The sequence below is a fragment of the Bos indicus x Bos taurus genome, chromosome 1 (assembly GCF_003369695.1).
Source record: "Bos indicus x Bos taurus breed Angus x Brahman F1 hybrid chromosome 1, Bos_hybrid_MaternalHap_v2.0, whole genome shotgun sequence".
NCBI lineage: Eukaryota > Metazoa > Chordata > Mammalia > Artiodactyla > Bovidae > Bos > Bos indicus x Bos taurus.
In genome coordinates this window covers 136,195,117-136,211,790 of record NC_040076.1, presented here as the reverse complement: position 1 = coordinate 136,211,790, position 16,674 = coordinate 136,195,117, and the positions used below count along the sequence as shown (strand labels likewise).

Genomic DNA, 16,674 nt, shown 5'->3' with positions numbered 1-16,674 from the left:
TCGGTACTTTCTTTTGGATTTTTTTTTCTTTTTCCTTTGTCCCTTTTTCTTTCCTTTCCCCCCAACCCATCCTGTTGTAGTTGTTGATTTTATTGGCATCATGAAATCTAATTAAGCTTTTGATTTTTTTTTTTTTTTTAAATCATGATTTTCCTTGTTTTAAACCTCTTCTTCTACATTGGGCTTTTGCAGTTCTGTGGAGTTTGTTTTTTTTTTTTTTTTCTCTCTCTTCTTTTTTCTTTTTTCTGCCCTTTCCTCTTCCTTTTTTCCCTTTTCTCCTTTTTTAATCTTAGTTTTTTTAAACCTATTATTATTTTCCTACATTTATTCTTTGTTTGCTTTTCCTACTGTTCTTTTCACCTTGAAGTTAAGCTTTAATGTATAATGTCTCCTTTATCTACCTCTGTTTAATTTTACATATCTATTCTTTCTTTCTTTCCTTTCCTCTCAACATATTTGTTAGTTTTATTTTCATTGCTTTATTCCCCACTTGGCATCTTGCTTTAGTTTTGTTTTCTAGTTTGTGCTTTAGTTAGCTTAGTTCTTAACCATTAGATATAATTTTTGTTTTCCTTTGTTTGGTCAATCTATTGAACTTTATTTTTCTTGGACTGTTTTGATTTTGCTTATGGGTGTATATGTATATGTGTATATTCCATTATTTTAATTATTATTTGCCTGATTTTGTAACTGCCATTTATCTGGGTTTCATCTTTGGTTTCATGTTTTGGGGTATTGGTTTTAATCTCACTTAATGCCATAACAAATCACTTGTGGAATACTTGATCCTGACCAGAGATCAAGCCCTGAGCCTTTGGAGTGGGAGTACTGATTCCAAGACCCTAGATTACCAGAGAACTAACCCTCTGGAGTATCAAATAGCGAGAACTCCTGCAAAGGAAACCACTTGAATACAAGACCCAGCATCACCCAACCACCAGTAGTACCCTATGAAGGACACTTCATCCAAACAACAAACAAAAATACAAACCCAGTCATCAGCAGACAGGATTACCACCTCACTCAGCCTTGCCCATCAGAGGAAAAACAAACAAATAAAAAAAAACTTGGCACAAATCTCACCCTATACAAAGCTTACACAAACCACTGCACCAACCATAGTGGGGCAGAAACCAAAAGGAAGAAAGAATTCAACCTTGAAGCCTGGGGAAAGGAGACATCAAACACAGTAAGTTTAAATAAAAAGAATGAAAAGGAAGAGAAATAATGCACAAATGAAGGAACAAACTAGAAACACAGAAGTCCAAATAAGTGAAGAGGAAACAGGCAAATTAGCTGAAAAACAATTCAGAATAATGATAGTAAAGATGATCAAAAACTTTGAAAACAGAACAGAGAAAATGCAATAATCAATTAACAAAGACCTAGAAGAATTAAGGAATAAAGATACAGAGACAAACAACACAATTACTGAAATTAAAAATAGAAGGAATCAGTAGCAGAATATCTGAAGCACAAGAAGGAATCAGTGCGCTAGAAGATAAAATGGTGGAAATAACTTATGAAGAGCAGAATAAAGTAAAAAGAATAAAAAGAACTGAGGGTAGTCTCAGAGACCTCTGGGACAATATCAAACACACTAATATTCAAATTATAGGGGTTCCAGAAGAAGATGAGAAAAAGAAAGAGTATGAGAAAAATTTTGAAGAGATTAGAGTTGAAAATTTCCCCAACATGGAAAAGGGTCTGTCAATCAAGTCCAAGAGATGCAAAGAGTCCCATACAGGATAAATCCATGGAGAAACATGCCAAGACACACACTAATCAAAATAACAAAGATTAAACACAAAGAAAGAATATTAAAATCAGCAAGGGAAAAGCAACAAGTAACGTACAAGGAAACCCCATACGTTTAACAGCTGATCTTTCAGCAGAAACTCTGCAGACCAGAAGGGAATGGGAGGATATATTAAAAGTACTGAAAAAGGAAAAATCTACAACAAAGATTACTCTACCCAGCAAGGATCTCATTCAAAACTGATGGACAAATCCAAAGCTTTTCAGACAAGCAAAAGTTAAGAGAATTCAGTACCAACAAACCAGCTTTACAACAAATGTTAAAGGGACTTATATAGTCAAGAAATACAAGAGAAGAAAAAGATCTACAAAATAAAACCACAAAAAATTAAGAAAATGGCAATGGGAACATATATATCAATAATTACTTTACTGTAAATGTATTATATGCTCCAATCCATTCAGGCTGGCTGAATGGATACAAAAACAAGACCCATTTATATGCTGTTTACAAGAAACCCATTTCAGACCTAAAGACACATATAGACTGAAACTGAGAGGATGGAAAAATATTTTCCATGCAAATGGAAAACAAAAGAAAGCTGGAGTAACATCCTCATAGCAGATAAAATAGAATTTAAAATAAAGAATATTACAAGAGATAAGGAAGGACACTACAGAATGATCAAGGGATCAATCCAAGAGGAAGACATAACAACTGTCAATATCTATGCACCCAACATAGGAGCACCTCAATATGTAAGGCAAACACTAACACATAAAAGGAGAAACTGACACTAACACAATAATATGATTACTACTGTAGGAGACTTTAACACCCCACTCACAAGAATGGACAGATCATCAAAACAGAAAATTAATAAGGAAACACGTCTTAAATGATACATCAGATGAGATGGTTTTCATTGATATCTTTAGGACATGCCATCCAAATGCAGAAAAATACACCTTCTTCTCAACTGCACATGGAACATTCTCCACGATAGACCACATCTTGGGTCACAAATCAAACCTCAGTAAATTTAAGAAAACTGAAGTCATATCAAGCATCCTGACCACAATGCTATGAGACTAGATATCAATTATAAGGAGAAAAATGTAAAACATACAAACACATGAAGATTAAACAATATGTTTCCAAATAACCAATGGTTTACTGAAGAAATGAAAAGGGAAATTAAAAAAAATTTAGATACAAAGAACAATGAAAATATGACAACTCAAAACCTATGGGATCCAGCAAAAGCAATTCTAAGAGGAAAGTTGATAGCAATACAATCCTGCCTCGAAAAACAAGAAAAACATTGAATAGGCAACCTAACTTTACACCTAAAACAATTGGAAAAAGACCAAAAAACCCCAAACATAGCAGAAGGAAAGAAATCATAAAGATCAGAGCAGAAATAAATGAGAAAGGAATGAAAGAAACAACAGTAAAGATTAATAAAACTAAAAGCTGGTTCTTTGAAAAGATAAACATAATTGACAAACGTTTAGCCAGACTCATCAAGAACAAAAGAGAGAAGAGTCAAATCAACAAAATTAGAAGTGAAAAAGGAGAGGTTACAACAGACAATGCAGAAATACAAAGAATTATAGAGACTATTATGAACAACTATATGAATAACCTGGAAGAAATAGACAGATTCTTAGAATAGAAACAAATTATGAACAAGCCAATGACAAGCACTGAAGTTGAAGCCGTGATCAAAAATCTCCCAAAACAAAGCCCAGGACCAGATGGTTTCACAGAAGAATTCTATCAAACATTCAGAGAAGCACTAATGCCTATCCTTCTAAAACCATTTCAAAAAATTGCAGAGGAAGATTTGCAAACTCATTCTACGAGGCCAACATCACCCTGATACCAAAACCAGACAAAGACAACCCCCCAAAAAAGAAAATACAGGCCAATATCACTGATGAACATAGATGCAAAAATCCTCAACAAAATTTAGGAAACAGAATTCGGGAACACATTAAAAAGCTCATACACCATGATCAAGGTGGGTTTATTCCAGGGATGCAAGGATTCTTCAATATACACAAATCAATCAATGTGATACACCATATTAACCAATTGAAAGATAAAAACCATATGATAATCTTAGATGCAGAAAATGCCTTTGACAAAATCCAGCACCCATTTATGACTAAAACTCTCCAAACAATAGGCATAGAAGGAGCCTACCTCAACATAGTAAAATCTATATATGATAAGCCTACAGCAAATAGTAAAAAAACTAAAAGCATTCCCCCTAAAATCAGGAACAAGACAAGGGTATCCACTTTCACCACTATTATTCAACATTGTTTCAGAAGTCCTAGCTACAGCAATCAGAGAAGAAAAAGAAATAAAAAGAATCCACATTGGAAAAGAAGAAGTAAAGCTCTCACTGTTTGCAGATGACATGATACTGTACATAAAAAACCCTAAAGATACTATCAGAAAATTACTAGAGCTAATCAGTGAATTTAGCAATGTCACAGGATACAAAATCAATACACAGAAATCAATTGCATTTCTATATACTAACAATGAAAAATCAGAAAGAGAAATTAAGCAATCAACATTATTCACCATTGCAAAAAAATAATAAAATATCTAGGAATAAACTTACCTAAAGAGACAAAAGAAGTGTACACAACAATTATAAGACACACTGATGAAAGAAATCAAAGATGACATAAACAGATGAAGAGATATTCCATGTTCCTGGGTAGGAAAAATTAATATTGTGAAAATGACTATACTACCAAACACAAGCCACAGATTCAATGTGATCCCTATCAAATTGCCAATGGCATCTTTCACAGAACTAGAACAAAAAATTTCACAATTCATATGCAAACCCAAAAGACCCCAAATAGCCAAAGCAGTCTTGAGAAAGAAGAATGGAGCTGGAGGAGTCAACCTTCCTGACTTCAGGTTATACTACAAAGCTACAGTCATCAAGACAGTATGGTACTGACACAAAAACAGAAATATAGACCAATGGAACCAGATAGAGAGCCCAGAAATAAATCCACACACGTATGGGTACCTTATTTTTGACAAAGGAGACAAGAATATACAATGGGGCAAAGACAGCCTCTTCAATAAATGGTGCTGGGGAAACTGGACAGCTACATGTAAATGACTGAAATTAGAACACTTCCTAACACCATACACAAAGATAAACTCAAAATGGTTTAAAGACCTAAATGTAAGATCAGAAACTATAAATCTCTTAGAGGAAAACATAGCCACAACACTCGATGACACAAATCAAAGCTATGACCCACCTCCTAGAGTAATGGAAATAAAAACAAAAACAAACAAGTGGGCCCTGATTAAACTTAGAAGCTTTTGCACAGCAAAGGAAACTATAAGCAAGGTGAAAAGACAACCATCAGAATGGGAGAAAATAATAGCAAAGGAAACAACTGACAAAGCATTAATTTCCAAAATACACAAGCAGCTCATATAACTCAATACCAGAAAAGCAAACAACCCAATCAAAAAGTGGGAAAAAGACCCAAAGAGACATTTCTCCAAAGAAGACATACAGATGGCTAACAAACACATGAAAAGAGGCTCAACATTGCTCATTATTAGAGAAAAGCAAATCAAAACTACAATGAGATATCTCCTCACACTGGTCAAATGGCCATCATCAGAAAGTCTACAAACAATAAATGTGGGAGAAGGTGTGGAGAAAAGGGAACCCTCTTGAACTGCTGGTGGTAATGTAAATTGATACAACCACTATGGAAAACGGTATGGAGATTCCTTAAAAGACTAGGAATAAATCCACCTTATGACCCAGCAATCCCACTCCTACCCATAAACCCTAAGGAAACCAAAACTGAAAAGGACGCATGTACCCCATTGTTGATTGCAGCGCTATTTATAATAGCTAGAACATGGAAGCAACCTAGATGTCCATCGATAGATGAATGGATAAAGAAGTATCCATTACTTCTTATACATATAACGCAATGGAATATTACTCAGCCATAAAAAGGAACATATTTGAGTCAGTTCTAATGAGGTGGACGAACTGAACCTATAGCTTATTATACAGAGTGAAGTAGGTCAGAAAGAGAAAGATAAATATTGTATACAAATGCATATATATGGAATTTAGAAAAATGGTACTGAAGAATTTATTTGCAGTGCAGCAGTGGAGAAACAGATATAGAGAATAGACTTATGGACAAGGGGGAAGGGGAGGAGAAGATGAGATGTATGGGGAGAGTAACATGGAAACTTACATTACCATATATAAAATAGATAGCAAACAGGAATTTGCTGTATGTCTCAGGAAACTCAAACAGGGGCTCTGTATCAACCTAGAGGAGTAGGATGGGGAGGGCAATGGAGGGAGGTTCAAAATGGAGGGGATATACGTATACCTGTGGCTGATTCATGTTGAGGTTTGACAGAAAACTACAAAATTCTGTAAAGCAATTATTCTTCAATTAAAAAATAAATAAATTTAAAAAAAATGCAATTAGAACTTATGTTTCAAGTTCATTTGGCAAACTTAATTCTATTTACAAGTTTAACCCTTATAATAAATTATAGAATTTTCTGCTTACCTTGGTAAGGTTAAATGAATGAATAAAATAACTAATGAACTTTTCTCAATTTCCCATTTTCTTACAGCGAGGTATTGATTTTCAATATCTATTGGAAAATACACAGCATGGAAAAAATATCCCATTGTCTCACACATTCTCTTAAGTTTAGGTGAGTAATCCTAAAAACAAATTGAAACACAAGATAGCACAGCTTATTTAACTGAAGATCTAGTCAGCTTCATACTACTTAAAATCAAAAAACATGCTTTATCACAAGTTATGTTGGATATTCTCTGATTTAAAACTAAAAAAATCATAATCACATTTAAAAAAAATCTTTAAGAGGAAAGGCAAATTTCTTTATAAATTGAAAATAGCAATAGCTTAGCAGCTTGGCTGTTTCCTAATTCAGAAAATGATTTATCTCATAATAAAACTTAAAACAACAGGAGAACAGTATTAAGTTCTTTTGCCGTGGTATATATTTTTATTATTATTCTTACAAATAACTTCTGTTTATTGTTACAGGGTGCCAAACATAAATCCATAAATTTATATAGTAAAAAGTGTCTGTCATGAACACTAAAGCAAACAGATATAAAATAAAAATATGCTGGTCTATTACAAATTATCAAAGAGCTGACTCATTTGAAAAGACCCTGATGATGGGAAAGACTGAAGGCAAGAGAAGGGGACGACAGAGTATGAGATGGTTGGATGTTATCACCGACTCAATGGACATGAGTTTGAGTGAACTCTGGGAATTGGTGATAGACAGGGAGGCCTGGCATGCTGCAGTCCATGAGGTCGCAGAGAGTCGGACACAACTGAGCAACTGAACTGATAAGAAATTAACTTACTTAGTAATTAATAATAACTTAGTAGTTGATTATTACTATACAATAAATTAGTGATTCCCTCAACATGTATTTGTGAATAATGTATACTCAGTTAGTGAGTAGAAGCTTTGGTTTTCAAAATACTTTGTCTGTTTACCAAAATTATCAAAAAGGAAAGCTAAATGGACTTATTAATCAACAATCTGGAGGATGCTAATATTGAAGGTATTACATGTGCCACATATATTTATTGAAAATTCAGTTAGAAAGGTAATTGGTGAACTTTTCTGTGAAGAGCCAGATGGAAAATTAATAATAGTTTAAGAACCTGCCTGTTTTGGCAGAGGTTTTTGTGGTGCATTTAGGTGCCACTATAATATTATTCTGCCATTAATGTGAAACAACCAGAGACAACATGTTGTGTGTGGCTGTGTTCTAATAAAAATTTATAGACAAAAAAATTTGAATTTCATATGATTTTCACATCAAAATATTCTTCTTCTGATTTCTTTTTCAATAATTTAAAACCACAGAAACCAAAGACTTCAGGCCAAATTTGGCCAACAGGCTTTTGTTTGCTGACCCCTGCCTTAGATTAACCCCAATAGCTGCTGTGAAAAATTGAAAATCATGACAAGGACTAAATTTTGTTATAACCTGAAACAGATTCAAGAATAGGGCTGGCAGGGATTAACTAAAGCAGGCACAGCTAAACACTGTGGAGAATGTGTAATGAAGCATTCAAAAGCATAAAGTTTCAAGGACTTAATTTGAATATACTGAAAATACTAAGACATTTTCTTAAGAAAAGCCCAAGATGCTTCCTATTCTTTAAGATGTAATCTTATATGTAGTAAACTATCTGGTTCAGATGCAGTAGTATCATAACCAGAATACAATATTAACTTGTATTTTAAATCACTGAATACAAAATTTATAAATGTCCTTACCTTAAGGAAAAGATCCATTTCGGGCTGGGTTTCATCTGTATGAATGAGGTAACATCTGACAGTGTTACTCCATAGAGAATGTGAAAACAAAGGGGTAACTTGTAATAAACTAGCCACAGCAATATCCCAGTCATCTGAAAATAAAATTTCTCATAAGTTCCCCAAAAGAATTATTAGAAGACCATATGATGTCTGAAAGTCTGAAAAACCACAACAGACATCATAGAATAATTTCTTATCTCACTTGTAATACTGACATAACTTCTAGAATAACATATTAGAAGGCAATCAGTTCTCTAATCTCAAATTCTATCCTGGGGTTTAAAGCAATCAAAGTCACCAGTGGTCTCTGCTGGGGTACCCATGGCTCCAGTCAAATGTCAGGGAACTAGGCCATATGGGCTGTTCCATTAATTTGTAACTTGAGGAAGGCCTATGCTCCCAGACTGGTTTTACTTGTTTATTATTCTTGAAATATACTGAGTCAAAAAGAAAGTTCAAGAATGGTATAAAATGAAAAGTAACTTAAAGATAGTGAGAATGAATATTTTAAGACATATTTGACTAATTGAAAATGCATTATTTAAAAAATAATTTTCATTTTGCTAATAGATAAATAATTTCATAGTTTTAAGAAAAGAATGGAGCTACTTATAATATCTCAGGTCTGCTGTGGTACTGAAATTCTGAACAGATCTTAAGAGCTGTTTTGAATACCAAATTATACAAAGATAATGAATAAAACTGGGCTTCCCAGGTGGTGTTATTGGTAAAGAACCCGCCTGCCAGTGCAGGAGACATAAGAAACACAGGCTCGATCCCTGGATCAGGAAGATCCCCTGGAGGAGGGCATGGCAACCCACTTCAGTATTCTTGCCTGGAGAATCCCATGCACAGAGGAGCCTGGCAAGCTGCAGTCCATAGGGTGCACATGTGACTGAACGACTTAGCACACATGCACACATAACTTTTCAATACCATCAAAGATGCAAAAGAAAAGACGAAAACTACTGTTTTTCAGCTGACCTACATTAAACTCTCACTACTCAACTAAAACACCTGAGAATCCATACCAAAATTTCAGTTATTAGAACTTATTGGTCAGTCAGGCTGGGGGACACCATCTGATCCTGATGTGAATTATGTAACTTCATCCTTCCTGATCAGTGACAAGTACCAGAACATAATGGCCTGACAGTGGAAGACACCCAGAAAACAAGTCTCCTGCTCTGCTGATGGCAGTTCTCCCAGCACAAGACTGTAGTACACAAACAGTCATTGCCATTAACTAAGCTAATTAGCCATGGTAATTAGCCATTTACCTCTGTTGACATTAGCAAACGGTCCTTCCACGTCTATAGAACTATGGGCGAACTCAGGGCCCCGGAAGGACTGCTGAAGCTGGATCATACTCCCTATGGAAGGCTCACTTCCCAAGGCTCCACCAGTCCAATATTCGCACTGGGTTCCAGCAGCTGTAAAGCAGATTTCATCGGATGAAAACCAAATAATATTGAAACTTCAAAACCTTATCAAATATATTCAACAGGATTTCTAATCCAAAAAAGTACTATAAGATTATAAATACAACAAATATTCAAACTTTGATTTTGAAATCAAAAGAATAATTCTGAAAGTACTTTGCCACCAACTTCTGGCATGTTCTAAGGTGGTAGTTAACACAGTTTTGGTTATCTCAATCTTAAAAGGGGGATTAAAGAGAGACAGATGAAAAGAAATTAGGAATACAATAACCAAAGAAATTATAATAACAGAGAGGAATTAAAAACACTCCCCAACAAAAATTTCTAAAAAACTTTTATAACCATATGATTTATGTATCAGTGTAAAATTTGAAGGGAAGAATTTCAAAGACTATTACTGGCACACCAGTAATTGATATTGGCAATTCATTAGGATATAAGCTAAAGACATAAAGAGTATATTCTCTTTAACCTCCCAGAGGAAAAAAATTAATGTCTGAATTAATGAGTACTTAAACACACATTTTTAAAATAAGTAATATTTGCTATAACATGGAGTCCTTGACTAAACTTAAGTAAACTGGTATTTGGGTGAAAATCTCTGGCAAAACTGATTTTTATTTGTAGGTGACAAATAATGAGCAATATTCCCTCAAGCATTCCTTCTTCATGTTTATATCAAAATAGGAAGAAAGACCTAGGAGGAAATATTAACTTGTTTTTATTAACTTGCCAAGAGAATTAGAATATAATAGTTTTGAAACACTGTATATTTTAACATATGTCAACACTGAAATAACCACTAAGACTAATGTGTTAGTCATAATAAGCCGTTATTCGCCTTTTTTTCCTCAAAAGTTAGTAGATTTTAATGGTACTAAAATGCAAATTAAGAGGGGATTATCAATTGCCATATTTCACTCCAAAATACATTAATTTGGAAGAATATAACTACAGTTTTTTTTTATAAATGGGAGAGTGGCTTCATTTTCCTACTACATTTAAAATAGAATATTGTTCAATATCAATCACATTTCAATATTATTTCCTATTAACATAGTGGACATTTTCATTCTATGATTCTGAGTTTTTCTTTATTTCTAGAAAGACATTTAATATGTTTAATTATAAAACAAAAACTTTAAAATATTTCAAAAAACTGTATTGGAAACCACTTGCTGAAACATCATGTAGATACTCTGATAGCTGCAAGAATACATCCATTATGTGGAAAAATGTAACAAAAACTACTAACTTTCTCCAACATCCATTCTCCCTTTCTTTCTTTAATGACACAGCCCCAAACTTTATGTGCATACATGGCTCTCCTACTAATAATTACACTTTCCCATCTTCCTAGGTAGAGGAAGATATAGGCCAAAGGGGTTTAAGCAGGAGTAATGCGTATATCTTTCAGATTGTGCTTTCAAGGAAAGTAATGTATTCCCCCACTCCCTCTAGCTAAATTGTATATATGATGGGACTTGGAGGGGCTATCTTAGACCAGAGAGAGAAAAGCTATGGGTTAAGGCTGGCAGACAACAAGATAGAAGGAACCTCAGCTTCTACACCATGGACTTCTATAGAAAAGACCTGTTATAACATGAGAAAGAGAAAGAGCAACTCTATTTGTAACAGCAATTACTTATCAGTACAAGGATTCAAAGTTGACTCTACAATCATTATACCTATTAATATATTGATATCTCAAAACATTATAAATAGGAAATAAACTTACCAGTAACATCTGTACAGTTGTCATCTGAATCAGACTCTCCAGGATCAAATACATGGATCCCCTGAGCCTGTAGCCTCTGAAGTTTGCTCTCCAACTCTCGCTTGGCCCTCAATAAATCCTGAATTTCATTTTCCTTGGTCTCCCTAAAAATCTTTAAAAGATGTATTTTAATTTTGAAATCCTTTTCCATAAGCAAAAAGTGATATTATCAACTTTTAAGGGAAAATTCTTTCATTCATAAAATCAATATTCATTTGGTCCTTGATCTCCTCTTTTGTAAGGTGAATACCTCTCTGTCACTGTTTTGTAACTGGAACCCAGTGGAATTCCAGGAGGATATATCTAAGGTGAGGGGCTGCCGTGTGCTACCTGATGTTTAGCAAATTTGTCCCCCTCCCACTTATTGCCCTCCTGGAGGAGGGCATGGCTACCCACTCCGATATTCTTGACTGGAGAATCCCATGGAGCGAGGAGCCTGGTGGGCTACAGTCCATAGGGTCACAGAGTTGGACATGACTGGAGTGACTTAGCGTGTACACTTATTGCCAGTAATGCTCTCCCAAAGGATACATTCTCAAATATTTCTAAATGCTCTCCCCTAATATAACCCTTGCCTCTCCCCACCCCCTTTAAAATGTTCACTTTTATACCTTTTCTTTGAAACTATCTCAAGTTTACCTGGTCCAACTCAAATACTTCAAAAGTAAAAAGTATTTACTTTTTATAAGACTTTAACTCTTATACCTTTCATGACTCCTACATCATTTACTTCTATTTACTCATCACAGTATTATATGAACTTTTAAAATATATTGCTTTATTCCCTGTCACTGTGGGGATAAAGATGTATGAAATTTACCTTAAATTGCCTCTTAACTTTATCTCTGTCATGTTCAAATGTAGCTGCTCTCTCCATTGCTTGGTATTTTGCTTCTAAAGCACTTTCCTTTTCCCGAAGTATCTTCTGGTAAGTTTTTTGAAGTGCCTGGAAAAATTTACCTTGTTATTTCTAACAAAAATAGCATGCCTCCCAAATTTTACATTATGTTATATGCATATTGGGCTTCCCTGGTGGCTCAGAAGGTAAAAAACCTTCCCTCAATGTGGGAAAACCTGGGTTTGATCCCTGGGTCCAGATGATTCCCTGGAGAAGGAAATGGCAACCCACTCCAGTATTCCTGCTTGGAGAATTCCATGGACAGAGGAGCCTAGCAGGCTATAGTCCATGGGGTAGTCAGACATGACTGAGCAACTAACACTCTCATATACATATTACATATCTCAGAATATGAACAGTCTACTTAGTTTTTCACCAGTTATCAAGAACTGCATACTGCCATTCTATTCAAACATATAATGGGGAAAAAACCCTGCAAATGTGCTTGAATTATAAATGAAGATATTCAACATTAAGCTTTCAATGGAAATTAATACTTTTTCTTTGAAATACTGCACCAGTTCTGAATCTTCACTACAACTCAGTTTTCCCACACAAAATCACAATTTATAAGGTTTAACCTGAAGAATAATTATTTCTGTGAGACTGTGCACTCCTTGGCTCCACGTCACTCCTCTTGCTAGCTCCAAGGCTGATACACTGCAGGTCTTCAGTAAATGTCTGACTGAATGGATTAAATAAATATAGGGGGTGTGTGTGTGTGTGTGTTTTAAATGCCTAGGTATATGAAAAAGGAAAAACAAGGTTACATAAGGAATCAGGATTGGTAACAGAAATAACCTGGGCCTGGAACATTTGTCACCCCTTAGTGCGCTCTGTCCTGTTGTAATTGCATTTGGGGGGCGGGGTTTAAACGCCTAGGAAGGGTTTGATGAGCTGCCTCAACAGATGTCACCAAAGTCTTTTGTGTATCTGTGTGGTCCTGGCAGACCTACTTCCCTGGAGATTAGCATTTGGTGCTGCTCTGTGCTTAGTTGCTGAGTCGTGTCCAACTCTTTGAGACCCCATGAACTATAGCCCGCCAGGCTCCTTTGTACATGGGGATTCCCCAGGCCAGAATCCTGGAGTGGGTTGCCATTCCCTCTTCCAGGGGATCTTCCCGACCTAGGGATCCAACCAGGGGTTCCTGCATTGCAGGCGGATTCTTTAACAGAGCTTCTCTGAGAGCTCAGTTGGTGAAGAATCTGCCTGCAGTGCAGGAGACCCCAGTTCGATTCCTGGGTCAGGAAGAGCCCCTGGAGAAGGGATAGGCTACCCACTCGAGCACCCGAGTATTCCTGGGTTTCCCTTGTGGCTCAGCTGGTAAAAAATCCGCCCGCAATGTGGAAGACCTGGGTTCAATGTGGAAGACCTGGGTTCAATGTGGAAGACCTGGGTTCAATCCCTGGGTAGGGAAGATCCCCTGAAGAAGGGATAAAGCTACCCACTCCAGTATTCTGGCCTTGAGAATTCCATGGACTATTAAGAGTCGGACACGACTGAGAGACTTTCACTTTCACCTTTTCTTTACCAGCTGAGCTACCAGGGAAGCTCCGAGCATTTGCTGCTCCGGGCTAATAGCTTCAAGGTGTCTGAATGAATGGCCCAAAGACAGAAAAAAAAAAAAAAAAAAAGGGAGGTGGGGGAGCTGGTGGTTGTTAAAGAATCAGTTTAGATCGCAAGGCAGTATGTTCTTTCAAAGTAAAACGCAGAGCAGTTTCTGCTTAACTTTCAAAACTTCTTGGTTTGGAGATGAGACAGGACGGACAAGGGACGAAGTCAGGAGTTCAGGGTCCAGTTGGCAGTGCCGCCACGCGGCTGCGTGGCGGTAGGCAGACGGCCCCGGGCCTCAGTTCCCAGGTGTCGCGGTCATCTCCGGTGAGTGCCCGGGCACAGCATTACCTGCAGCTCGGCCCGCAGCCGCTTGTTCTCCGTGTCCAGCTTGGCCTCCCGGCGGCCCATGGATAACAACTCCTGGTTCTTGCTGACCCGGAAGATCTCGTACTCCTTCTTCAGCCGCTCGTACTCAGCAGCCGCGTATTCCAGCTCGGGCACTGACGAGCCAGTAGACTTGAAGCTGGCCCCTAGCAGCCCGCCGCCGCCCGCTCCACGGGGCAGCGAACCCGGCCCGGCTCCCGCAGCCGCCACACCCGCGGCCCGGCGGAACGAGCTGCGCAGCAGGCGGACCTTGGGCTTCACCTCCACCGGGATCTCACAGGCCTCGCCGCCGCCCGCCCCGTACGTGTCCTCGATCACCTCCCCACCCGCGGGGCTCACGAGCGACGAAGCGGTACCCATGGCGCCGGCTGGCGCTGCTAATCGCCAGCAGGGTAAGAGGAGGGGGCGGGACACGACCAGAGGGACGAGGCGGGGCAGCAGGAAGGGGCGGGGCGAGCATATCAAGGAGGGGCGGGCCAGTGGGCGGGCAAGAAGGACAGGGTGGGGCCAGAGGAGCAGAACGGATGGGGCGGGGCGGGACGGGAGGACTGGGTTGGGCTAGGTAGCTGAGCCCGCCTGCGGGTTGCTGCGCAAGGAATCGGTGTGGCGCAGAGTGCAGCAGGGATGTGGCTCTGGCCTGCCACTGCACTTTGTCAGTGCCTATGAGAGGGCGCAAGTAGGCTTCTCACAGTTCCCTCTACCTGGCCAAGACTTCCCCCGGGCGCGTGCCTCACACTGAACTCTGGCCTGAGTCCCCTGTTGCTCCACTTCTGTTGCTGCAGTTTCTGTGCTGCGGCCTTTCCAGACGCCGCTCTCCTCTCGAAGGCAGTTTGCATGCGTGTGTGCTCAGTCGCGTCCCACTCTTTAGGATCCCATGGACTGTAGCCCGCCAGGCTTCTCTGCCCACGGGATTATCCCTGCAAGAATACTGGAGTGGGTTTGCCTTTTCCTCCTTTAGGGGATCTTCCCGACCCAGGGATTGAACCCGAAGGCAGTTAGGAAATCAGAAATTTATTGAGCGACTGCTATATGCCTCTCATTATGCATCTCTCAGAATGCCTGCAGTTGGAATGACCAGAGAGACATAGTATCAGCCAAGAAAATGTTCCTAGACTTTACAGCCTGAGACCACCAGTTTCACCTTAGACAAGGTGAAAGTTCGGTTTTTTTGCAACATGGGACATTGGAGACCTGGACTTCAGAGGAATATGGTACATTTAACCCATTAAAGGAAAGGATGCACTATGAGCCATATCATAAAACATGAAGAGATGGGGAAACTTTTAAGTCAGGAAAAGAGTGGGGTTGTCATCTTCTTGCTTATGCTGTCTTGTGCTCTTGCCCCTCCGCCAAGTTTCTAACCTCTCCAGGTTTGGAACCCGGGGTAGGAGGACAGGTAATAGTCCCTCTGCTGCTGCTGCTAAGTCACTTCAGTCGTGTCCGACTCTGTGCGACCCCATAGACGGCAGCCCACCAGGCTCCACCTTCCCTGGGGTTCTCCAGGCGGGAACAATGGAGTGGGTTGCCGTTTCCTTCTCCAATGCATGAAAATGAAAAGTGAAAGGGAGTCGCTCAGTCGTGTCCGACTCTTCACGACCCCATGGACTGCAGCCCACCAGGCTCCTCCGTCCATGGGACTTTCCAGGCAAGAGTACTGGAGTGGGGTGCCATCGCCTAGTCCCTCTGTACTGTACTGTAAGTCACTTCAGTCGTGTCCCACTCTGTGCGACCCCATAGACGGCAGCCCACTAGGCTCCCCCATCCCTGGGATTCTCCAGGCAAGAACACTGGAGTGGGTTGCCGTTTCCTTCTCCAATGCATGAAAGTGAAAAGTGAAAGTGAAGTCGCTCAATCGTGTCTGACTCTTAGTGACCCCATGGACTGCAGCCTACTAGGCGCCTCCGTCAATGGGATTTTCCAAGCAAGAGTTCTCGAGTTGGGTGCCATTGCCTTCTCTGGCCTAGTCCCTCAGTAGTGTTCAACTCTCTGCGATTCCATGGACTGCAGCACACCAGGCTTCCTGTCCTTCATCTCCTGGATCGTGCTCAAACTCTTGTCCATTGAGTCGGTGCTGCCATACAACCATCTCGTCCTCTGTTGTCCACTTCTCCTCCTGACCTTTATCATTCCCATATCACAGTGTTTTCCAATAAATTGGCTCTTCCCATCAGGTGGCCAAAGTAGTGAAGTTTTACTTCAGCATCAGTCCTTCCAGTGAATATTCAGGATTGATTTCCTTTAGAATTGACTGGTTTGATCTCCTTGCTGTCAGGGGGATTCTCATGAGTCTTCTCCAGCATCACAGTACAAAAGCATCAATTCTTTGACACTCAGCCTTCTTTATGGTTCAGATCTTACATGACCACTGGAAAAACCATAACTTTGACTATAAAGACCTTTGTTGGCAAAGTGATGTCTCTCCTTTTTAATATGCTGTCTACAT

The 16,674-nt window shown here is 38.9% G+C and overlaps 1 protein-coding gene across 3 annotated transcripts in view; it reads right to left on the bottom strand.

Moving 5' to 3' along the window:
• The window catches only part of NPHP3 (nephrocystin 3), a 54,685-nt gene extending 40,047 nt beyond the window's left edge, over nt 1–14,638 (bottom strand). The window contains exons 1-6 of one of the 3 annotated variants that reach the window (XM_027545960.1): nt 14,196–14,638; nt 12,216–12,341; nt 11,357–11,507; nt 9,457–9,609; nt 8,135–8,268; nt 6,364–6,524 (exon numbers count right to left, since the gene is read on the bottom strand). In XM_027545960.1, coding sequence (XP_027401761.1) covers nt 6,364–6,524; nt 8,135–8,268; nt 9,457–9,609; nt 11,357–11,507; nt 12,216–12,341; nt 14,196–14,591 — 1,121 coding nt within the window. In that variant the 5' untranslated portion in view covers nt 14,592–14,638. The remainder of the gene's footprint in view (nt 1–6,363; nt 6,525–8,134; nt 8,269–9,456; nt 9,610–11,356; nt 11,508–12,215; nt 12,342–14,195) is intronic. The other 2 variants (XM_027545944.1, XM_027545952.1) reach the window with 2 other exon arrangements.
• Between the last annotated feature and the right edge of the window lie 2,036 nt (nt 14,639–16,674).